Source organism: Cricetulus griseus, chromosome 8 (genome assembly GCF_003668045.3).
Source record: "Cricetulus griseus strain 17A/GY chromosome 8, alternate assembly CriGri-PICRH-1.0, whole genome shotgun sequence".
Lineage (NCBI taxonomy): Eukaryota > Metazoa > Chordata > Mammalia > Rodentia > Cricetidae > Cricetulus > Cricetulus griseus.
This window is the reverse complement of record NC_048601.1, coordinates 35678110-35703274: the sequence shown is the minus strand read 5'-3', so window position 1 is coordinate 35703274 and position 25165 is coordinate 35678110. Positions and strand designations below refer to the sequence as shown.

The 25165-nt window shown below is 42.5% G+C and overlaps 1 protein-coding gene across 1 annotated transcript in view; it reads left to right on the top strand.

Annotated features, from left to right (window-relative positions):
• Positions 1 to 6751: 6751 nt before the first annotated feature.
• The window catches only part of Arl8b (ADP ribosylation factor like GTPase 8B), a 35952-nt gene continuing 17538 nt past the window's right edge, over positions 6752 to 25165 (top strand). Inside the window, exon 1 of the mRNA XM_027429031.2 lies at positions 6752 to 7053. Within this exon, the coding sequence (XP_027284832.1) occupies positions 6931 to 7053 (123 nt within the window). The 5' untranslated portion in view covers positions 6752 to 6930. The remainder of the gene's footprint in view (positions 7054 to 25165) is intronic.

Genomic DNA, 25165 nt, shown 5'->3' with positions numbered 1-25165 from the left:
TCTTTATCTCTAACTTGCCTGTAGGTCAAGTGTCTGAGCACCTGACCATGAATTAATTCCGTGCTGTCAGCAGCAATGGGGATGTGGCTAGAGACACAGCTTCAAGCCGCTTCCTGCAGCAGTCTGAGGAATTCGTTCCTGAAGCCTCCTCTCAGATGAAGCCAGGATTTTGTTTTTTTTTCTGCAGAAACTATAGCATGGGATATAGCTGAGGAGATATTTAGCACAAGGTTAAGCATGTAGGATAAGAGAAAGAGGTGTATAGGAAAATTGTAAGGCATACCTACATGCCAGTGTGTAACAGGCCCCTAGACCTTAGCATGACTGATGGCATGTTAGAGGCACCATTCTAACCTTAAAGCCCAGCACATAGGCCCCAATACCCGCCAAAAGGGGAATAAAGACCTGATCCATCAAAGACCTAGTCCATAGTTCCAGGAAAGTCCCTAAATGTACTAACCTTGCTTTTTGGCTTCTGTAGTTTCTGCTTCTGGCTAACTGAAATGTGACAACCAGGATGTGATATGGGCTTTGTGCATAAAAGACAAAGGGCTGCAAGGCTCAGAGCTGTGTGACTTGGACAAGTTTCCTGTGCAGTCACTGGCCGCAATAAAGACTTTCTTTTCAGTTTTCAGAGTGTCGCTGTGATGGTCTCTGTTGGGCTTATCTTGCATCATTGTTTGGGCTTCTCAAAGGAATGTTGAAGTTAGGTGTCTTGGCACATGCCTATAATCCCAGCACTTGAGTCATCCTTAATACCTACAATTTGACATCCTGAGCTACATAAGACAGTGTCTCAAAACAAAACAAAAACAAAATCTAAAAGTAATACGATGATCACTTCAGAAAAGCAGTATTAAAGTTGTTTAGATTATTTATTTATTTATTTATTTATTTATTTATTTATTTATTTATTTTGGTTTTTCAAGACAGGGTTTCTCTGTGTAGCTTTGGAGCCTATCCTGGCACTCGCTCTGGAGACCAGGCTGGCCTCAAACTCACAGAGATCCACCTGCCTCTGCCTCCTGAGTGCTGGGATTAAAGGCATGTGCCACCAATGCCCGGCTCATTCATTTACTTTTATGTAGCCCTGGCTGGTTCCTGGAACTTACTATGTAGATGAGATGGCTTTGAATTTGCTTTCATCCCTCTGTCTCTTCCTACTGAGTGCTGAGAAAACAGCGTAGTGGCCTGACACATTTCATTTCTTGGAGCCATTATTTTTATCGTAAAGGTAAAAAAGAATATACGATTTTTCATGTAGCCCAGGCTGACTTCATAGTTCAATATGTAGCCAAGGATGACCTTGAATTTCTGATCCTCCTGTCTCTACTTCAAAGAAGTTGACATTGCAGGCATTTGCCACCATGCAGTTGTTGGGGTCAGACCCAGAGCTTATTGTATGCTAGTCAGATGTGTGTATGTATGTGTGATTACGTATTCCTGTACATGTGTGTGCAGAGGCCAGAGGTCAATGGTGAGGTGTTTTCCTCAGTTAGTCTCTACCTTTCTCTTAAGACAAGGGCTGCCACTGAATCTGAAGCTCATTTATTTGGATAGCCTAGCTGCCCAGGGACCCCTGTTCTCCACCTTTACAGTTCTGGGGTTACAGACATGTGCTGTAAGACTTGGTTTTTATTTGGATGCTGGGATCTGAACTCAGGTCCTCATGCTTACACAGCAAGTACATCTGGACCCTATGATATGAGAATGTATATATATATATATATATATATATATATATATATATATATTAGATTCTCCAGTTGAGGAGTATTTTTTTCCACTGTCTAACAATTATAGAAGTGGAAAGAATTACAGAAAATGTAGCTGAAGGATGTTCCTCATTTTAAAATTAGCCTGGAGCCCAGTGTGATACATTGCCTATAGGCCAAGCTTCTGGGGATGAAGGCCAGAGGATCAGAAGTTCAAGGCTGTTCTTGGCTACAGAGAAAGTTTTCAGGTAACTCGAGCTAGATTAGATCCTGTCTTAAGCAACAACAGATTTTAGCTTGAGCTAGGGGTGTAGATACAAGCGTGAGGCCTTGAGTTTGAGCTCTAGCACCTCAATATAGATAAATAAGAGTAAGACTGGGTTAATTAGTCTATAGAGTTTCCTAGAATGGAGGCTCCATAAAAGCCAGCACACTAGTACTTACAAAGTTAGGGGCCAGGCTACCATTTCTACCACTCCTTAAGCTAATGAAATAGGCTTCTGAACCACTGTAGTGGTTTGAAAGAAAATGGCCCCCAAAGGGAGTGGCACTATTAGGAGGTGTGGCCTTGTCGGAGGAAGTATGTCACTGTGGGGGTGGGCTTTGAGGTTTCTTTTGCTCAAGCTTTCCTCAGTGTGACTGTCAGTTGACTTCCTGTTGCCTGCAAGATGTAGGACTCTCAGCTATTTCTCCAGCACCTACATGCTGCCTACATGTTGCCACATGTTGCCACGTTCCCCGCCATGATGATAATGGACTGAATGTCTGAAACTAGAAGTGAGCCCCCTCAATTAAATGTTTTCCTTGTAAGAGTTGCCGTGGTCATGGTGTCTCTTCACAGCAATAAAATCCTAACTAACTGCTTCCATTCTCCCCTCTTGTATTAGAGTTTTAGAGCTGAAGTCCAAGTGGCTGGGTAGCTTAAAAATCACAGAAAGTTCTCTCCTAACAGTTCTAGAGCTGAGAAATATCAACCCAAAATGTCCCATCTTTTAGGGGACAGAGGAAGGACATAATTCAACCCATAATGTCCTCCTACAGTCAGCTCTCCATAGGTCTGCTCCAGTGAACTTTAACACAGATTCTTTTAATATTTATTTATTGATTTATGCACAGGATCCGTGGTGTGCATGTGGAGATCAGAGAACAATGTGCTGTAGTCACATTGTAGTCACATCTTTCCTTCCACCGTGTGGGTTTCTGGGGATGAAACTAAGATGGTCGGGTTTGACAGCAATATCCCTTATCTACTACCAGTAAACTTTAAAAAATATGAAATGAGCCCTAGAAATATGGCTCAGCTTGTAATGGGCACTGTTCAAGGATTTTTCCTTGGGCTACCAGCTCACAAAAGAACTGACATGGAGACTTATTATTAATTATAAAAGCTCGGCCTATAGCTTAGGCTTGCCCCCCTGGCTCTTATAATTTAAATTAACCCATCTACATTCTTTTACCTGGCTCAGTGACCTTTATTCTGTACTGCCCATTCTGCTTCCTCCGTGTCTGACTGGTGACTCTCTTTCTTTTTCCCAGAGCTGTTTCTATCCAGAAGTCTCTGCTATACCTCCCAAGTAGCTATTGGCCATTTAGCTTTTTTATTAAATCAATAACAGTGACATATATTCACACAGTGTAAAGGAATATTCTGCAACAGGCCACTTACTGTCAAGCCTAATGACAATGAAGGGAACAGCTCCCCGTTTCGGCAGCCATAACAACTTAACGCATGCTTGTCTTTCCTTGCCTTGATCACTGGGAGGTCAGATGCCTGCCTCTTGGCAAGGAATCAATCAGAAGTTAGCTGGTAGTGCTATGCTTTACATCTCTGGGTGTGGTTTATGGACAAGTCCACAGCAATGACAGGCAGAGCATAGCAACCGCCCTGGGAGGGCCTATTGGCCATAACAACCAGTTGGCCAATTAACACAGGGCAAGTCCTCCAAGCCTGGAGGCACACCAATCCTGAGCCTGTGTGTACCCTTAGACACTCCCACTGTCCTATAAGGTCTCCATCCCATGGCTTCTCAGAGCCTTTTCCCAGCCATCCACCATGGTGGATGGATGAAAGGCCCAAGCTAACATGGGGTTAGCTCATTAAACAACTGCAATAAAGCCTCTTGCTGTTTGCATCAAGCTTTTGCCTCCGCCTAGTGATTGGGGTCGCCGCAGTCCTGGGCTGAAATCCTGGGGGCCTGAGCCTCTGGGGGTCTTTCAACCTGAGTTTAAACTCTGGAACCCTCATGGTGGAAGAAGAGAATCAATTCTTGCAAATTGTCCTCTGAATTCTACATGTGTGCTGTAGAATGCATACACTCCTCACCTACTAATTACACAAACACACACACATTCTCTTTCCCTGACTCTCTCTCTCTCTCTCTCTCTCTCTCTCTCTCTCTCTCTCTCTCTCTCTTCTCTCTCTCTCTCTCTCTCTCTCTCTCTCTCACACACACACACACACACACACACACACACACACACACACACACACACAGTCACTCCCCTGGGGCCACAGAGGTGCTTCAGCAGTTAAGAGCACTTGCAGCTCCTATAGAAGATCCACATGGAGGTCAACAACTGTCTGTAACTCCAGTTCCGGGAGATCCAGGGGTTCCAGGGGTTTTCCGAGGTACTGTACACATGTGGTACAAAGACACACATGTAGGCAAAACATATGTACACATAAAATAAATTATCAGCGACTCTCCAGGCTTCCCATCTTGTATAATAAAATTCAAAGTAAGGGCACCATGCCCCCTATCCCTCTGGTCCCTGAATTCTCTGCCCACTCCAGGCTGTGCCAGCGTTCTGTACTGGCCAGAGAATAACCTACAATGACTTCACTTTTGATTTTAAGTGAGTGAGTTTATTAAATATATAGCAAGTAAAAGAACCAATAGAAAGCAGCAGATAGGTAAGCAGACTCTGTCAAATTTTTGAGCATCCAGGAGAAATGACTACAGTGGCTGACTGAGAGAGATAACAGAGGAAACATCACCAAGTCAGAGGCTTGCAAACACGAAGTGGAAGCAATTGGGGAAGTTGAGGCAGTCATCTGGAGTTTCTTTTTTAAAATATATTTCAAATTAAAATATAATCACCTCATTTCCTCTTCCTCTCCCCCCCATCTTTCCCATATCCCCTGTTTAAAACCTGAAAATAGACTCTTCTTTCATACAACACACCCAACCCCAGTTTCCCTCCCTTTACTCCACCTTTCAGCTGGAGTTTCTAATTGAGCTTTCTCTCCACAAAGGAACTGAACTTCTAGCTTCCTCTTCCCACTGCGGGCATCTTTACATCATGGACTGGGCACTGTTAGTTCTGTTGGAAATGGTTTACCTCCTGACTGTTATCAGGGCACAGAATTTTATTCTTGGACTGTCTCGCTGTTCTCGTCTCTCCTTGCCATCCCACCCCAGACAAGGGTCTTAGAGGACACCACGAGACACTTGTACTTGGCTCTGGAAATGGGGTGGGAGGACAATGCTTCCAGAGCCAAGTTCTCGGTGAGTTGAAGCAGCACATGATACTTTATCAATATAGTGTGGATTGCAGCCAGCCACACTGTCTTTCAGTGTCCAGAGCACTTCACTAACCTTCCCCATTCACAGTCTTTGCTCTTTTTTTTTTTCCTGGAATGTGCTTCCACCAAAGGTCAGCTTGGTTCTCTTTCTCACTTCCCTCAACCCTTTTCCACTCAGCGTCACCTGACCGTAAAGACAAGTGAGTTGGCTCCAGGTTCTTCTCTGTTCCTCATCAGTTTTCTTTATAATTTTCTGTGCATTGGTGTTTTGCCTGCATGGACGTCTGTGTGAGGGTGTCAGGTCCCCTAGAACTGGAGTTACAGGCAGCTGTGAGCCGCCATGTGGGGGCTGGGAATTGAACCTAGTCCTTTGGAAGAGGTGTCAGTGTTCTTAACCACTGAACCATCTCTCCAGCCCCATCAGTTTTCTTTCTAGTGTAATGTATCACATGGTATTTTCTCATTTGCTAGCTATACATTATGTTCCCCACTGTGCTGTAAGCCCTGGGAGGGCAGTGATTTTGCTGTTACTACTGTCTCTGTTTGCTTGGGACATGTTTTTCTAGGTTCACTATGTAGTTCAGGTTGGTCTTGAATTCACCAAGCAAAACTTGACCTACGATCCTCCTGTGTCACACTCCAATGGGTTTACAAGTGTGCACCCCACTCCTAATTCAGAGCTTCATCATTTTCATTGTCATCATCTTCATCATCATCAGACAGAGTATCATGAAGCTCAGAGTGGCCTTGAACTTCTGAACCTTCTTCCTTTATCTCCCAAATGCTGGGGTTACTGGCATGCATCACCATACCCAGTTCTATGCAGTAATGGGCACTTTAATCAGCTCAGGGGTGGAACCCAGTGCCAGGCAAGTGTCTGCATCGCCAACCCAAATTCTGATTTTTAAAATTCTATACTTAGAGTATTAACATTTTCTTTCAGAGTGCATTGTCAATGAACATTTGTAGAAAAATCCAATCAGGACCAACTCATTTTTTTTTAAAGAGTTATTATTATGCGTCTCTGTGTGGGGGTATGTGCATACAGGGGTCCACGAGGACGAGGTCAGAGAACCCTGGACCAGGATCCCCTCGAACTGAACTTCCAGGCTGTTGAGGGTGCCAGATGGGGGTGTTGGGTCCCGAACTCAGGACCTCTGAAAAAGCGGCAAGCACTCTTAGACTCTGTCTGAGTCATCCCTGCAACCCCGCATGTTTTGTTTGTTGAACTCCTGATCTTCCTGCCTTCACCTCCCAAATACTGAAATTGCTGGCATGCTTCTAGCTGAGGAGATTAATAGGTGGGGAAAAAAAATGGCTAATGAACTTTTATGAAAGAGCAAAGGCTTACTATAAAACTGAATCGACATCAAGGCGACTGAAGGCTGTGCCCAACCTCACCACCAGGTGGCACTGTCGGCGGCGGGCTCTCGGGATCCGCCGGGCGGCGCCGCTCTTGCCGTGCGCTTCCGAGACTGGGCTGGGCCAGGCGTGGGGGGTGGGTAGGGCGAGTCATATGACCCGCTGGGTTTCCTGGCTCTGGCCGTCGCTGCCGCCCGCTTGTGTCCGCCCGAGTCGCGCCGGGGGGCCCGCCGAGGAGCCGTTAGTGGGTTCAGGGCCGATTGCCGCTCGTGGGAAGCAGTGACCGCCGTCGTCCGCACCCGTCCCCGCTCGCTCCCGGCCGCCGCCATGCTGGCGCTCATCTCCCGCCTGCTGGACTGGTTCCGCTCGCTCTTCTGGAAGGAGGAGATGGAACTGACCCTCGTGGGGCTGCAGTATTCGGGCAAGACCACCTTCGTCAATGTCATCGCGGTGAGCAGTCGTCTGCGGGCGACCCGGCCGCCGACCCGGGCTTGTCACCTCCCCGAGGGCCGGGCCGGGCCGTGCGACCCTGCGCATGTGGGCCTGGGAGATTGTAGCTTAGCGGGTCAGCGGCCCGAGGGCCGATTCCGCTCTGCGTTACGGTGGGCGCTGTGCCTTTAACGCGGCTCGGAAAGGGTTAATCCGAGCCTGTCACAGTTGCGGCCTTGGGGCTGCGGAAGCTGAAGAGTTAACTCCAACCTGTCACTTGCTCGCCCGCCCGGACGGGCTAGTCCGGCCTTCTCTAGAACGTCTGCCAGAGGAGAGGGGGGAGCCACTCTGAAATCTCCACTTGGGACGGAGGAGTCCCATTGTGAAAGCAGGCGACCCGTGTGGGCGCCTCTGTGGAATGCCAGGGGGAGCCTTGGCGCCTCCAGTTCGCTTGGTCTTTGTCGCTTGTCCGTGGAGAGCCGAAGATCAAGCTGATGGCCTAGCACACTTGGTGGACGCTGCTGGGGAGACCATTCAGTTCCTAGTATTTATTAAGGCAAGGAGTCAGGGCGAGGCGAGTTTCTGTCTTCCCAGAGTTGTGTTAAGCGAGTTAAGATAGATGGAGCTGCATTCACCATGAAGTTAAGTGTCCTGCAGGGTTTGATCTTGAGAGAGATTCTTTTTCTTTTCTTTTTCTTTTTCTTTTTCTTTTTCTTTTTCTTTTTCTTTTCTTTTCCTTGTAGAGAAGGAATTTGTTTGCAGGGAGACGTAGCTTATGCACACTCGGGGAAATTGCCTTGAGAACTTAAATATAATGTGGTGGTTAATTCCGTGGGAGAGTGGTTGTTGAGTTTTTGCCGTTCTGATTGGTTGGGAAAGGAATGGGAGTAAGTGATTTCTTGTCAGTCGCTTAGAGCCTAGGAGTCACCGCGCAGTCTTAGGGCTGCACTTACAGGGTTGAGCTGTACAATTGGAGACAAGTGGCGGCAGTTCTCAGACCTTGGGAGAGGGTGGTTGCAGAGTAGACAGCTGGGCTGTCTGACTGGTTTGGCCACAGGAGTGATTCAGGTACAGTGCCATGGGAGAAACTAGGCAACTTGTGAGTCAGTATGTGTAGTAACAGAGCAACAGGCGTGAACAGGACCTGTAGAAAGAGGAGCAGAAACCCAAACTTCTTTTGGAAAAGACTAAATATAAGTATAAAGAAAATTTGTCTGCTTCATGTTTGGTGCCTTCTGTATTGCCCCCCCCCCCATAATAATCGTATTCTCTAATACGAAGAGAATAAGGCAGAACAGACTTTATGATCTCTTTCATATTAGAGCTTTTCTGTAGCCTTTGAGGTGTTTATTTTCTGTTATTTACCTGAGATAAGAATTGGAATTTCCTCCGGGGGTTGGTGGCCCACACCTTTAATCCCAACACTCGGGAGGCAGAAGGTTCTCTCTGAGTTCGAGGCAAGTGTGGTCCAGGCTTGTTCCAGGACAGCCTCCAAGCCCCAGAGAAACCCTACCTCGAACCCCCCCCCCAACAAAAAAAAGAATTGGAGTTTCCTTGGAAATCCCATCTCTTGGACAAGATTGAGTTGGGACACGTGGGCGTGTCAGCATGGTCAGTTGTATTTGCTGTGGAGGAGTAGTTAATGTAAGAACCTGCACCAGTGAGTAGAATTCAAGAGACACACTGCTTACTTTCAGGCTTCTGTCATCACCAGACAGTATAGCTTAATATAACAATTAATATTAATTAATTAATATTACTTTCATCACCAGACAGTATAGCTTAATATAACAAGTCCGAACTTTATGCCACGACCCCGGTTTAAAATCTGGATCTGCTACTTAGCAGCCTTGGATCCTCTTTGAGTTGACTGTAATCTTATCTATTAAATGCAGATAACAATATATTTCTTAACGGAATTGCTCTAAGGGCTAACTAAGAGAAGTAGGGAAGTAATAACTTGTTAATATTTGTAGTGGCTGTACTACTTAATGCAGACACAAGGAAATATTAAGAAAGGAATCAGTATGGGTCTTCTCCTTTGCCTCTCAGACAAGTGTGGTCTGCAGTCATGGTTTTCTGGTTTGTGGGAATAAAGTACCCGATGCCCTCCTCCTTTTGTATTGGCTTCTTTTAACAGTTATCAAATGTCTCCTGTTGAGTTTAGTGACCTTCTGTTATCAATCAATATTAAAGTATTATGTTTGAATTATAGTGTAGATAGCCTCCTAAAAAAGAAACTCCCACAAAAGAGGCTATGTTTAACTTACTTTAATCATTCCAAATTCTATATATAATAAAACATTACATAAAATATTATGTAATGTGAAACACACTCACACACACACACAAATACACACACAAATATAATTATGATCTGTCAGTTAAAATGCTAATGTTCTAGACATGGTGATGCTTACTTGTAATTCCAGCACTTCACAGGCTGAGGCAGGATGGTTGCTACAACTTTGAGGGTCAGCTTGATCTGTGTCTACTATAACAAGTAACCAGACCAGTCACAGTTACACAGTAAGACTGCTCCCCCCAAACAAAAATAATTTAAGAAAAGAAGAAAAAAATGTAGACTGTAAATTGGTGGTGGGGTTTAAAATGCTGAGAAAGGGGGCTGACTCCTTAGACACGAGCTTCCCTTGTGTCTCTTTTTCGCCATTCTTTCTTTTGAGGCAGGGTTGCACTTGGTGGCCCAGGCTGTCCCTGACCACACTAAGTAGTCCAAGCTGGCCTTGAACACATGGTGATCCTCTTGCTCAACTCTCCCAGGTGTTGGGATTGAAAATATATAATTTAAATTTCAGTACATCTACCTAAGAATTTGAGGACGATTTAATTAATGTCACCTAGTTTACAAAGATTGTTTCTTGCAGTTCTTGGTCCAATCCCCAAAAGTTGGACTGCTCAAGAATAGATGAGATACTCAGTTTTTCTCCTGCTTTTAAGCTTTGATTATTAAGAGGCAGAGGTACTGGCTATTCTGATTTATTTTAGATTTTATTGAAAGAAACAACCCTAGACTTTAATTTTCTGATGTTAGAAATGAAATACTGTCTAATTACTGAGTTAACGGTGGTGCAGTTATTGCATAATCAGTTCTCTATGTCCTATATGTGTAATGTGTTGTTGAGTAATCGTTTACTGTGACACTTAGATGGGTCATGGCATAGTTATTAAGAAATAATGTAACTGAATTTGCCAAAATATTATAGGATAAACTCTTGTAAGCTTATGTATTTTGAAAATGGATAGTGTCATAAAAATTGATGTATAGTTCTCTAAATTGTGATTAATTGAAAAAGTTAATCCATGGATAAATTTATTACTGCTGAGAATTAAGAAAATACACTAGGCAAGATTGAGGAATCCTAAATCTGGAGTGTTTTGTTTTGAGGTGAGCCTTGGTTGAGGCTCAGGCTGGCCTCTGTCCTTCTCCCTCAACCTGTGGTGTGCTAATACTACAGGCCTGGAATACCATGCTTATTACCTTAGTTGTCTGAGAGTTTGTAGAAACCTATAAGTCATCTGATTTTACACTTGTTTTTAGCGATGTGGCTAGGAGAGCCACATAGGCCAAGGGTTTCAATGAAAAAGCTGACAGATAACTGAACAATAGAATTAGGGCTCAAGCCAATGTATTTTTTACTTTTCTCATCTCCTCTTTGTATCTACCTTAGATTAGGACCATAGAGTAGAGAACTGGGAGATCTTGATCCTTTACAAATCTTTTTCTAAGGGTGGTGGGGCACGATTTTAGTCTCCGCACTCAGGAGGCTGAGGCAGGTGGATTTCTGTGAGTTCAAGGCCAGCCTGGTCTGCAAAGTGAATTCCAGGACAGCTGGGACTGTTCACGTAGAGAAACCTTGTCTCAAAAAAAAAAAAAAAAAAAATTTTTTTTTTTTTTTTTCTGGGACTTGAAAGATGGCTAAGCCATTGCTGCTCTTCCAGAGTACTTGAATACAGTCCCAGTGCCCATGTCAGGAACCTCAAAACTGCCTGTAAATCCAGCTCTAGGGGACCAAATTCCAGCTTCTGGCCTCTGAGAACACTGACTCACACAAACTCATATATTTTAAAAGTGGATAGTGTCATAAAAAATTGTATACTTCTGCAAATTGTAGTTGAGTTATGTGCGACTGTGTGGCGTTGGCACACAGGCACACAGGCACACACATACATAATTAAAAGTCTTTCCCTATATAGAGAGTATAGGGATATTTTGATTTCCTGTGCTGATTTCCTTTATTGTTTATGTGGTGTTACTAGGCATTGAACCCAGGGGTTTGAGCTTGACAATACTCATCAATTCACTGAATCCCCAACCCCCAATCTAGTCATCGGAGAGTGACATAAATTAAGAGAAAACATTTCTTTATGGGAGGTGGGGGCAGTGGAAAGTCATGGATAATTACACTGCTAGCTGACAGTACACATTGCTATTGAGCTACCTTTAACATTTCAAAGCACAAATAATTTTGACTGCTTATTTATAGATGAGTTGACACTGTATCCATGCTGACCATGACTCCCCTGGCTTTGAGGGCTGTCCTGGAACTAGCTCTTGTAGACCAGGCTGGCTTCAAACTATTAAAAACCCTTCTGCCTTCTAATCCCAGCACTCGGGAGGCAGAGGCAGGCAGCTCTCTGTGAGTTCAAGACCAGCCTGGTCTACAAGAGCTAGTTCCAGGACAGCCTTCAAAGTCACAGAGAAGCCCTGTCTCGAAAAACAACAACAACCCCCCTCCCCCCTCCAAAAACAAAACAAAACAAAACAAAAAACCCTTCTGCTTTCTGAGTCTTGGGATGCAGATGTATACAATCATACTTGATCTTAATCTTGAGTTTTGTAACATGACTTATTTAATTAATTTGGGGTAATAATGGTAAAGCCAGTTTAACAGATCTGAAACTGCACTGTAGTGAGTGGCTAGTCTTCTGTATGTCTTAGGCTCATAGTTAAGGAGCCTGAGGCATGCTGCCATGGAGCAGCCCTTCAGGGTTCTTTGCCTCCATCCATTCTCCCATCATTGTTCTATGTTAGCTAAGAATCTTGAAAACCCAATGTTCTCATTAAAAATCAATTTTAGATAATGGTGTTTAGAGACTTTCATAACTTATTGAACTCCCCAAGTTTCTTAGAGATTGTCACTGAACATGGAGGCAGAGTAGACTGTGCCTATATAGTATATAAATTTCAGTTTTGGAAGCCCTAGAGAGTTTCACTGATTATTTTTTAAGAAAAATTTATTTACTCATGTGTTTGGCTATATGCACATACGTGTTTGCCGGTGAGTTGGGCACAGGGCTTGTTACCGGGGTACTGGGATCTGAACTCTGGTCCTCTTGACTTCATGCCAAGTACTCTTTGAGTACTTGAGTACTTGAGTACACTGAGCCATCTCTGCAGCCCTGTTTCTTGAGGTTAATATAGGCCACTTGGAATTTGAAGGGCTGTGTAGAGGTGATACAAAAGAAACTATTTCCATTATCTGAGATGAACTCAAGCTTGTGTTTCAAAGCATTTCTGTCTTATGTTTTCCAAGTGTGTATCCAATACCTTTTAAGAAATTTTGTGCTGGGCAGGCAAGATTGCTCAGCCACCAAACTTGAGTTTCATCCCTGGCACCTACAGAGTGGGAGAGACCCAGTCTAAAAAGTTGCCTTTTCATGTTCTCTCATCTCTTAGCAAGCAAACAATGAAAGCTGTATTTTGATAACCTCTTTAAAAACTACTGTTACTTGGGAGGCAGAGGCAGGATCTATGTGAGTTCAAGGTCAGCCTGGTCGCCTGGTTTACACAGCGAGTGCCAGGACAGGCTCCAAAGCTACACAAACTTTGCCTCGAAAAATCAAAACCAATAAATAAATAAATAAACAGGTAAATAAATCTAGAAAAAAAAAACTACTGCTACTTTAATAATGGTGCTAACGTTTTTCTGTATCTAAGCCTCTTTTTTTTTTGAAAGCAAAGGTAACTATGATATATAAAAATCAGGCTATAGGGAATGGAGAGATAGCCCAAAGGTTAAGAGAGTGTACTGAGTTCAATTCTCAGCACCCAAATCAGGCTTGTAACTGGTTTCAGGGATCTGATGGCTCTTGCCTCCTAGGGTACTTTGATTTTCATGGATATATACCCACACACAGATGCACATACATGAACAGAATTATAATTAAAAAAATTTTTTAAAGCAGGATATAGGGCTTGAGATATGGTCCCATCATTGACTGTTGCTGGAATGCTCCAAGGCCAGGGGTCCATTAACAGCATTTACCTCCAGGCAAGAAAAGGCTAATTTGTTACGGAACAATTTGACATTTTAGCATGTAAAATCCACTTTTGCATTTGCTGCAGGACGAACAAGGAGCAACATCCCTCATACCCTGGAAACCACCACCTACCTCGCCACCTCCAGTGACTGCACACAAGTACCACTCATGGCTCTTTGTACCTGTGCTTTTACAAACTCCTGCACTACCGATATGATTACAGGGGACACACTTCAGGGCTTGCAGGAGGTCCGCCATCAGGGAAAGCACAGCAGAAGTGATTACATGGTACAGGAGGAATCTAGGACCAGAATGGAGCAGAGTGGCTTATTGTAGCTAAACTTTTTAGGACTTCACAGTTTCTGTATTTGATCATCTCCTCATTGCTGGACATTAATGGTTTCCAGGGTTTTGCTATTTTACCTTGGTCTGACCTGCATTTCTTAAGGATAAGTTCCTGAGTTAGTATTGTATCAGAAGATTTGAACACACTTCCATTGTGTGGCCAAATTATATTCTAGAAAGAGTGTGCTAATGCTGAGCTCTTCTGAATAGATATATCTTTATGTCAAAAGAGCACTGCCTCCTTCTGTGTGTAAGGGAAGCAACTCTTGGACTGGCAGCATTTAGAAATTGCTGTACCATTTATTGGTGCTCTGTGCTGAGCACATTTGAAGCAGTGGGACTCTAGGCAGCTTTCTTCATCTTTCATTTGAATTTTGCAGGCTTCTGTGTTAAGTACAGCTCATCTTCTTTGCTTTCTTTCTGATGGGTTGCTATACAGTTCCTTGTGGATTACATGTAGATTTGTGTTCTCATGTGTCCTTATTGAACTTTCTGGTCCTGGTCTTGTTGTAGTAGTGGGATGATGCTTGCCTCTGCCCTGCTTCCTTACAGTCATTCTCCCCCTCCGCCTAGTTAGAATTCAAAGAAATTTTCTATTTGTATTGTCTTTTGAAGCTATAGCACATGATTTTTTTGGTTTAAGTTGTAACTTGGGGCTGGAGAGATGGCTCAGCAGGTCAAGGAGCATTCAGTGCTCAGGACTGACATGGTGGAGAGAACAGACCTGTCCTGACTTCCATGCATGCTTTCAGTGTAATTCTTTCATATCGTTTGTAATTGTGAGTTGATTTGTATCCTTAAAGGTAATATTTAAGAAAAACTGGGGGAAAATATTAACCCATTTGCCCACTTATCCAGATAAAATATTAAGGCATTTAATTTTTCTAAGAGGTGATAGTTTTATTAGTTAGTGGCTTCAGAGTCCAACCCATAAGCCTTATGTTCTAATTTTTTAAAGATTTTATTTATTTATTATGTGTACAACATTCTGCTTCCATGTGTATCTGCACATCAGAAGAGGTCACTAGATCTCATAATGGATGGTTGTGAACCACCATGTGGTTGCTAGGAATTGAACTCAGGACCTCTGGAAGAGCAGTCGGTGCTCTTAACCTCTGAGCCATCTCTCTAGCCCTACTTTTTTTTTTTTTTTTTTTTTTTTTTTTTTTTTTTTTTTTTTAGAGGTTATTCTTTTAGATACTGCTCTTGTAGTTGGGTCCAGTTTCATAGTTTGTCTAGTTTAATAAAAATAAAATCTAGCTGGGCGTTGGTGGTGCACGCCTTTAATCCCAGCACTTGGGAGGCAGAGGCAGGCTGATCTCTGTGAGTTCAAGGCCAGTCTGGTCTCCAGAGCGAGTGCCAGGATAGGCTACACAGAGAATCCCTGTCTTGAAAAGCCAAAAATAAAAATAATAAAAAAGTAAAATCTAGAATGATTTAATTTTGTTATTATTTCTTTTGTGTGTATATTGTGTGTATGTGCGGAGGTCAAAGGACAGCCTGTGGGAGCTAGTGGGCCCCTTTGACCTTGTGCAGCCTGGGAGTCAGACTCAGGTCATCAGGCTTAGTGGCAAATACCTTTACCTACTAGAATCATATTCTTATAGCTGGAAAAAAGTTTGTCTTAAAAATTAATAGAGCTTTAGGGATTACTCAACATTCTCCAAGGGACTGGTGCTGTAGCTCATCCAAAGAGCTTGACATGCTGGCTATACAGACTGGTTCAGTCCCCAGTACTGTAAAACAATGTGCCTATAGAATACATCTTTAGAATTATACTGGCAAAATAATTGTAGACTCCAGGTATCAAAGAAGTAACATTTTTGCTTAGAAATTGACTCTTCTCTTAAACTGGGTTAGAAAGGAAATTATGTGTTTTCAGAATGATACTAAAAATACTTTTGTACTAGTTTAGTAACATTTAATTTAGCATACACAAAAGTAGTATTACTATGAGAATATAATTTTTTGAGGCTAAATTTATTAGCGTATGAGTTTGATGTGGTTGAGTCCATTTGAACTATGTTTAAGTGATTACGGGAGTTAAAAGGATCCAGGTTAAGAACTGAGAGCCAGCTACTAGAAGTCCTGACTTCTGCTATGCCTTTGTTTGTAAGCTGTTTAACCTCTTTCCTCCTTTGCAAAAGTAACTTGGGGGAGGAAAGGGTCTATTTAATCTTACACTTCCAGGTAACAATTCATCACCCAGGGAGTCAGGACAGGAGCTGAATCAGAAGCCATGGAGGTATGTGGCTTACAGGTTGTTTCCCTGGTTGGCTCAGTTTGCTTTCTTATATAACGAGGACCACTTGCCCAGGAGTGACACCACTCACAGTATGTGCACATATAGGTTCAGAATAACACAAAGAAAAAAGAAAAGCCAAATATAAGGAGATGAGAAAGGACTGAATGAAACAATGGATACAAGTTATTTTATACATATATAGCTAATTTTTCTAGTGCTAATTCTGTTATGGATTTTTTTGCTGGGTTGGTGGTTAGGCAAATGAAAAAAATACGTTCTGTACTCAAAGTGTAAAATTTAGTGTGAAGCTTCATAGCTTCTGTTTTGAATGCCAATTCTAATTGTATATAAGTTTATTAGGTGGTATAGACTTGGGATCTGGTTAATTTTGGTGTGTGATGTTTTTGTTTATTTGTAATTTTTTAAATAATAAAATTTATAAAAGTAATTAATCAAGAAAGTGCCTCATAGTCATACCCACAGGTCACTCTGCTGGAGATAATTCCTCAGTTGAGGTTCCCTGTTCTCAGATATGTTTGTGCTTGTGTCAAGTTGACAAAGGCTAACCAGCATACCCCTCAGTCCCTGCTTCCTCCAGAGTGCTAGAGTCAGTATGGAAAAACTCTTGGAACAGTGGGCACACGGGGAGAGCCTATTTTAGCGATTCCTGTGTTACCAGGGCCACAATACCTTATCTTACAGGAATAGTTCTTTACTCTGGTTTTTGACTTTGGAGGCTTCAGTCAGTGTTCCCTTGTTCCTATGCTCTTAGTCAGAAAGTCCAAGTGGCAAGACTGTGTGGCTTAGCCTATTACTAACTTAAAAAATTGCATTTATTTATGTACATACTGTGTATGTGCATGAGATGCTTGTTTTCTTCCACCATATGGGTCCATCTCTCAAGCTTGGTAGTAAGTGGTATCCACTAAGTCATCTCACCAGCCCTAACTGTTACTAACTTCTTGGCACTGGAAGCAGAAAGACAAAATAGAAGGGGATCAGAGAATATATATATATATATATATATATATATATATATATATATATACATACATACACACACACACACACACACACACACACACACACACACACACACACACATATATATATATCCGCCAAGGACTTGCTTGTCATGATCTTCCTTCAACCAGGTGCTACCTCCTACTTGTGACTTGCTTTTCATAATACTGTCATACTATGAATCCATCAAAGGGAGTAGTCTCAGTGTGGTGGCTCATGCTTGAAATCCATCATTCAGGAGGATGAGGAAGGAGTTACAGGCCACTCAGCTACATAGTTCTAGGTCAGCCTGGGTTACAGAATGAAACCCTGTCTTAAAAAACCCAAACTAAACAAAATGAATCTAAACATAGCCATTATAGATATACATATCCCAAGAGGTGTGCTTTACTGATCTAGGTATTTCTCAGTCTAGTCAAGCTGATAGAATTAGCCATACATTTTAGCTACTATAGTGCTGTAATCTGCTCACCTCAAAAGTGGTGACTTTTCTTTAATTGACAACACTCTTAACTACCCAGAACAGTGTTTGCTACATACTAGGTGATCTGTTGCCCAGTTAGTCAGTAGTATTCAAAATATAAAATTAAGCAAAAACTGTATTTGTGAACTCACATTAGTATTCCAGTACTCAAAATATAAAATGCTTCAGTAGGAATTTTATTTATGCCTGGTATACTGGCATATGCTTTTAATCCCAGTGCTTCTAGGCAGAGGCAGGCAGATTTCTGTGAGATCTGTGAGTCTACGTAGTGGGTTCTAGGCCAGCCAGAGCAACCAAATGGGACTATGTATCTTAGTTAGGGTTTCTGTTGCTGTGAACTGACTCCATGGCCACAGCAACTCTTATAAAGGAAAAACCTTTAATTGGGGTGGCTTCCATTTTCAGAGGTTCAGTCCATTATCATGGTACAACAAGGTGGCATGCAGGCAGACATGGTACTGGAGAAGTAGCTGACAGTACTATACCTTGTAGGCAATGGGAAGTGGTCTGAGACACTGGACAGCGTCTTGAGCATACATGAGACCTCAAAACCCACTTCCACAGTCACACACTTCCTCTCACAATACCACACCTGCTCCAACAAGGCTGCACCTTGTAATAGTGCCACTTCCTTGGGGGAACATTTTCTTTCAAATCACCACACCATGTCTCAGAAAAAAAGAATGGGGAAAAGAAACAAAACAAAACAGGTGTCTGGAACCAGCAATTTTGGATTTGAATATTGTCATGGCCAGAGCTCATCTGTGGAAGTGACCTTCCCTTTTCGTCCTCTGTGAAGTGAGATGATCTTTAAGCTGTCTTACAGAGTTGTGAGGATTGAATGAGCGGCTGCTTAGCATTGTGCTAGTGCATAGAGCATAATCAGCAAATGGTCACTTCTTAAGGCCCGGTGGTTGGTGCTTAGGTTCAATTCCTTCCCACATTTCACTGGTTATATTTTAAGGATTAGTAGCTTTTGTTTGGGAAGTAAGCCTCTCTTGCTTAGTTCTTGGGAAATTTTTGAGTATGTTAGAATTTAATCATGGAGACAGACTGATGAAAAAGATCTTTAACCCTAGATGAACTAGTAATATTCCACCCCTTGCAAACTAGGAGAGTAAACTCAGGACCTTGTGCGTGTTAGGCAAGTACTTTTCCACTGAGCTCAATTCTCGCCTCAATTTCATTTCTTTCTTTTTTTTTCTCTCTCTCCCTTCTTTCTTTTTCTCTTTCCTTCTTTCTTTCTTTTTCTCTCTCTTTTCTTTTTTTTTGTTTGAAGGCAGGGTTTCTCTGTGTAACAGTTTGGCTGTCCTGGAACTAGCTCTGTAGACCAGGCTGGCCTCAAGCTCACAGAGATCTGCCTACCTCCTCCTCTCAAGTGCTGGAATTAAAGGCGTGCACCACCACCACCTTTAACCAGACTGAATATGAGTATAGTACTTTTAAGCAGTTTTGGCAGTGCAGGCTAATAATATTAGCTACTCAAGAACCTGAGGCAGGAGGATTGCAAGTTTTAAAAATTACTTTGTGTACAAATAGAAAGCAACATTATAGTCTTACTTGAAGGCTCCATCTAAGCATACCCTTGTCCAGAGCTCTTGCATTCTGGAGAGGTGCTGTTGCAGGGCCATTTCTTTCCTTTCTATGGGCTTACTCTCCTTCCATCTTGTGTCATAAAGCTGCAAACCATCTTACCGTTTCCTTGAATGACACTGATGTTCCTAGCCAGCACCTAACAGTGGGGCCTTTATTTAATTTTTGTTCTGAGCCTGTGAGTTCTAAGGTAAAGATTCATATCATATTATTCTTGAGTCTCAGTAAACATCAGAACTGAACAGCAGTAAGGTTAACTGACTTTTGTTTGTAATCCCACCTCTTGTAAACAGTGGGGCAAGGGACAGGATACCTGTATTTCCAACCCCATGTTGAAAATTGTTATTTCTACAGTGACTACTGTAATGTTACACAGTGACAAGAAATATGTGATCTCTATCTTCACCCTGTGAGAGGAGAACTGAGAGTAGCTTCGTCAATAACTGCTAGCCTCAACTGTCACATGTGCCTCCAATGCCAGTAGCCGGGAAGCTAAGACTAGAGGATTGCGAGTTTGAAGCCAGCCTGAAGCAGGTTTTTGTTTGTTTGCTTTGTGAAGATAGGATCCTATCAAGTTGCAGTGTTGTATGCTTGCTTTAGCTTTCTTGTTACCTATGGAATCATTGTTATTGACTCTTGACTGTGTTAGCCTTCCTAGGAACACTTGTGTATTTGGATATTCCTTTTGGCAAGCTTTGGAAGAGGGGCTAAGATTTGCAGGTGAAAATTAGCAAGATGTGTGTGGGGAGAAAGACAAGGGAATAGGTCTTCTTTGTAAGTGTTTGACTGTGGTGCTGACAGAACGAGACACCAACATACTGAGCCATTCTCTTTACCATGTATGTATGTATATATGTATGTATGTATTTATTTTCATTATATTTATTTACTTTATGTGTAAGGTGTTTTGCCTGCATGTGTGTCTGAGCACAGTGTGCATACCTGACATTCATGGAGGTCTAAAGAGGGCGTTGAGTCACCTGGGACTGAAGTTATAGATGGCTATGATCTGCCATGTGGGTGCTATGAATTAAGCCTAGGTCCTCTGGGAGAGCAGCTGGTGCTCTTAACCACCGAGCCATCTCTCCAGCCCCATAAGCTATATTTTCTTTGCCTTTAGTACTTTGATCTGTTTTTGCTCCTTTCCCTGAGCTAGCAGTGCTTATACATCCTAGATCTGTGAAGCCTTGCCTCAGTTCTTCTTACAGCCAAAGGTAATTATGTCTTGCTTGCTTTTTCTGTTACTTGTTCAAAATTGGAGTTATTTGTGGTAATTATCTGCACACCTGTCTGTGCTTGCACAGTATACTCTGTTGGTATGTGTGCCCCCTGAATATAGCGCTGGGCTTGACTGTAGGAACATTGTAATTATTGCCTTAATATAGTGAGGCAGGTTCTCACTATATAGCTCAAGCTAACCAGGAGCTCGTTTTGTAACTCTTACTGGCCTCAAATTTGTCACAGCATTATCCTTTGCCTCTGCCTCCCAAGAGTTAGGATTACCTGTATGATCTACCATGCCTGACACTAGTTTCTGATTCCTGTTGAAAGTTTTTGGTCATTTTGAGGGAGAAAAACTAAAATGATGTTCCTTTGCCATAATTCACTATACATGTGTTAGGCCCTCCTGCTGAACAGTTCGCTCATCTCTCTGGTTTGTTTTCCTGTAGACAGATTTGGTTGTCATTACTAGCTCAGGCTTTGTAGATGAAGTTGCAGTAGCTTTAAGTTGATGCTCTTTGTCAATGTTGAATGTAGAATGCCAGATGCTTCATCCCCTTTACAACTTTTCAAATGACTATTGAGAACAGTTTGTTATTTTTCTGTAATGTTATGTTTTAAATGTACAATGGCCTCCCAGACTCATGTGTTTGAACACTTGTTCCCCAGCTGGTGGCACTCTTGGTCAGAGTTGTGAAACCTTCTGGAGATGGGGCCTTATTGGAGGAAGAGAATAGCTAGTGAGGCAAGCCATTTCTGCTTCCTGATCTGTCCAGATGTCAGCAGGCTTGTGCCCTCACAACTCCTGGCTTCTGCTGCTGTGCCATATGTCACCTGCCTCCATCACCCTGTCTTCAAATCATGAGCCAAAATATAAAATTCTTTTCTCTCCTAAGTTGCTTCTTGTCGGGTATTTTGTTATGGTGATGATAAACAGTCACTACTCCAGTAAGCTAACACTGATTCTCTCTTTCCCTACAAGTAATGACTCTTGCTTATCTGGGAACAAATAATGTGAAGTGTTTAAGGCATTATACTTAAGTGTAGCATAACTTTAAGATTTCTAAAATTTAGATTTGCACTTAAGTATCAGCTTTGGCACTATTTGATTGTATTTGTCACCTTGATACTAGCTTTTTTTTTCTGTAAAATGAGGTCAGTGAAATGAATAATATGCTGGCATTAACATTACTATTACTATTATTGAAGTTACTATTATTAACATGTGCTACTGGGGATTGAACTCAGAGCCTCATGCATTCTAGGCAAGTATGTTACCACTGAGCTGCATCCACAGACCACCATCATTACTGTTTTTATGAACAGTGTCCATCAACAATAGGTATTTAGCTAATTATAATGATGTTTGAGATGGGGTTTCTCTGTATATCTCTGGCTGCCCTGGAACTCACTCTGTAGTCCAGGCTGACTTTGAATGGATAGACCGACGGACGGACAGGAAACATCATTATAATTAGCCAAATACCTATTGTTGATCGATACTGTTCATAAAAACATCATATTGCACAGGCTGGCCATAAACTGGTGCTCTTCCTGCCTGCATTTCCTGAGGCTGAGACTATAGGTGAGTGCCATCACACTTGGCTTAAATAATGGTGCGTTCTTGGTAAAGACATCATGTGTCCCTAAATACTTTCTTGTTACTACATCATCTTCCCAAACTTCTGTTTCCTGCCACTCTCTACTCTGATGATAGTAAGCGGGTTATAGACAGCTACTGAATAAATAATAATGATAGTATCTAGAAAGCACTCCATTTTGGAATTTGTGCCACATGCCATGACTCAGAATTCTTTTAAGAGCAGAGTTTCACTGTAAAACAACGCTGATCAGACTGACAGGATTAATGGAATGGCTTTGTAGTTCCCAGAGATAAAGTGGAGAGGAGCCCTTGAAAGAGAACCTGTGTCACCTGTCTTATTTTCTCTAGCCATACTGTGCCCTGCTTGAGAGGGACTGATGTGAGTGTGGAAATGTCCTACTGATGTCCTGCAAACCTGGCTGTGGTGGTTTGAATGAGAATGTCCCCATAGTCTTCTATATTTGAATGCTTAGTTCCAGTTGGTGGAGCTATTTGAGGAGGATGTGGATGTCTTAATGGAAGGAGGTGTGTCACTGGAAGTGGTACTGAGGTTTCAAGAGCCTATGCCATTCCCAGTTAGCTGTCTCTGTCTTGAGCTTTGAGATCAGAAAGCAGATGTAAGATCTGAGCTACAGCCCCAGTGCTCTGCCTGCCTCCCTACTTGTTGCCATGCTGCTCACATAGTGTTACAGACTCACCCTCTGCAGCCGTGAGCTCCAAATTAAGTGCTTTCTTTTATAAATTGCCTTGGGTCATGGTGTTTTGTCACAGCAATAGAGAAGTAACCAAGACAATAAATGAAGAGCTTGCATCACCGTTTAAAGTACTTTTGGGGAATTAGAATGTGTTCAGTATTTTCAAAATAATGTTGTTAGGACTGCTGAGATAGTTCAGTGGATAAACTCTAGTTTAATTCCAAAACCCACTCCTCAAAGCTGTTCTCTTATCTCCATTGTGCCGTGGGGCATGTATGTTCCCCTTCCCATAATAATAAATTTAAAATCATCAATTTTACTAAATGGTACATGACTGGTGCACACCCATAAACCCAGTACCATGGAGGTTGTGCAGGAGCACCAGGAGGAATTCAAGGCCGTCTTCAACTACATAGTTTGGGGCCAGCCTAGACTACATGAAACCCAGTCTCAAAAAACCAGAAAGGGGGAAAAAATCAATTGGCAAAGTTCAGCATGCGTATCAAGATAAAACGTTTAACGTCAAATTGGTCTCATCCTGTTTCTAGGGGAATAAACTCTGCAGCTTGAAATTGCATCATCCATTAGTGGCTATTTAGGTCTGCAATTAAGCAAATGTGAGAAACATGAAGAAGTCACCAGAAATCATCTCCTAGGTTACTGTTGACCCATTGATTTCTACTGTACTGGGAACCTTGACAGTAGAGGATGAGGGCCGAGATGGCACTTGTACAGTGAAGTACTTTGCTACATAAGCCGGAGTTCAGGTGTGGATCATATGGAGAGATGGAGAGGAGGACCATGGAACTTGCTGGCCAGCCAGCCAGTCTAGGCAGACATGTAACTCCAGTGAGAGACCCTGTCTCAAAACAAATAAGATGGGGGAATGACTGAGGAAGACATCCGATGCCAGAACTCTTAGGTTCCTTCTGCTTCTGAAGTGCTGGGATTATAGGCATGCATCATCATACCTGGCTGTCAACCACCATGATCATGTGACAGCCCTCTGTTCTGTTCATATGTTATAGTGCATTTGCAGTTTTATTTTTTGTGTTAGGTATCAGATCCAGGGACTTCCTGGAGTTAGATAAATTTGCCACAGAACTGCATCCCCAGCCTACCCTTAGCATTTTGAGTAATAGTCCTTCTGCCTTTGCCTATACTCCTTTTGATTTTGGGTATTAAGTGCATGTTATAAATGTGCTCTGTCTCTGGACTTCAACCCCACCCCCAGCCAAGCCTCTAAAATATGATAAAATATCTGCTAATCTAAATCTGTGATGGATTGCTTCCCTTTTGCTGCCTTCAGGATTCTTTTATCTTTGTCTTTAGATAGCTTGATGGTTTATATCTTAGTGTGGGTTTCTTTGTGTTCAAACTGCCTAGAATTCTCTGGAATTTCCAACAATATTTGTGTTGGTCAGCTTGGTGGTGGGTCACACATCTATTGGATCTCATTTACTTTTTGGACATTTTTGGGGGTTATTATTACATATATTTATAAGACAATTACAAAATACTCTCCATTTCCCTTCCCCTCTCCAAACCTTCACACATATCCCTTCTTGCTCTCTTTCAAATTCATGGCCTCTTTTTTCATTAATTGTTACATGCATATATGTATATACATGTATCTTCCTAAATATAACCTGCTCAGTCTGCATAATGTTATCTGTATGTATGTTTTCAGAGACTATTTGTTACTGGATAACCAGTTGGTGTTCTCTTCTCTGGGGAAGACTATTTCTTCTCTTAGTTACCTGTAGTTCTTTGTGTTGTGTTGTGGGCTTTCTCCCATCCATTTTGGTGTGATGATGGTTGTTGGTCTTCAGCCCATGTTTAGGCAGTCATGTTGGTGAGACTTTATGGGTGTAGATTATCATGAGACTCCAGATTTGTTTAAACCTTGTGGAGAAAGCCAGGCATGACAGTACCTCCTTGGAATCCAGTATTCTGAAGGCTGAGTCAGGAGGATCACCAGAAATTCAAGGCCAGAACAGGCTAACCAGGGCTACTATGAATAGACCCTGTCTCAAAGACAAAACCCCAAACAAAATCTTATGAAGAAATTGTTGTTTGACTTTGCTTTAATAGGTACTTGTCTGAGAATCCAGGCCAAGAAGATGAGGCTTCTGTGATCTGTTTGGTAATGTAAGTTCAGATTTCAAAGACTGCATTGTGCTGGTTGGATCATTTCTGCACTCCACTCTGGGAGTCACATGGGAACCCAGGTGCTGGTTTACTCCACACTTCACTTCTTAGAGCTATGTTTAGGGTAACATCTGTTCATCACTATTTAGGTAGGAGCTCAGGAGATCTGGGGTCCATTCCCACCCCACCTTGTCCCTGCTTCCAGATCATCTGGTTAGAGTTTGAGCTTTAGTCTCTGCTTTGCCGCAACACTCCCTGAACTCAGCTTGTTCTAGAGGCCAAATGATGAGAGAAGAGAGGGAAAGTCAACATGGATGTGCTTCCATGTAAGTCCTCTCACTCTGGGGAATTTCCTTCCCTTCTCTTAGTAAGTTTGGTGTGAGGGGGGAAATGTCAACAGTATTTTGTGCTGCCCCAAGCACTTGTTGGACTGTGGTTTCTGTTCTGTTACGATTTTCTCCTCTCTGGCTGTCAGGCCTGGTTTTGTCTGG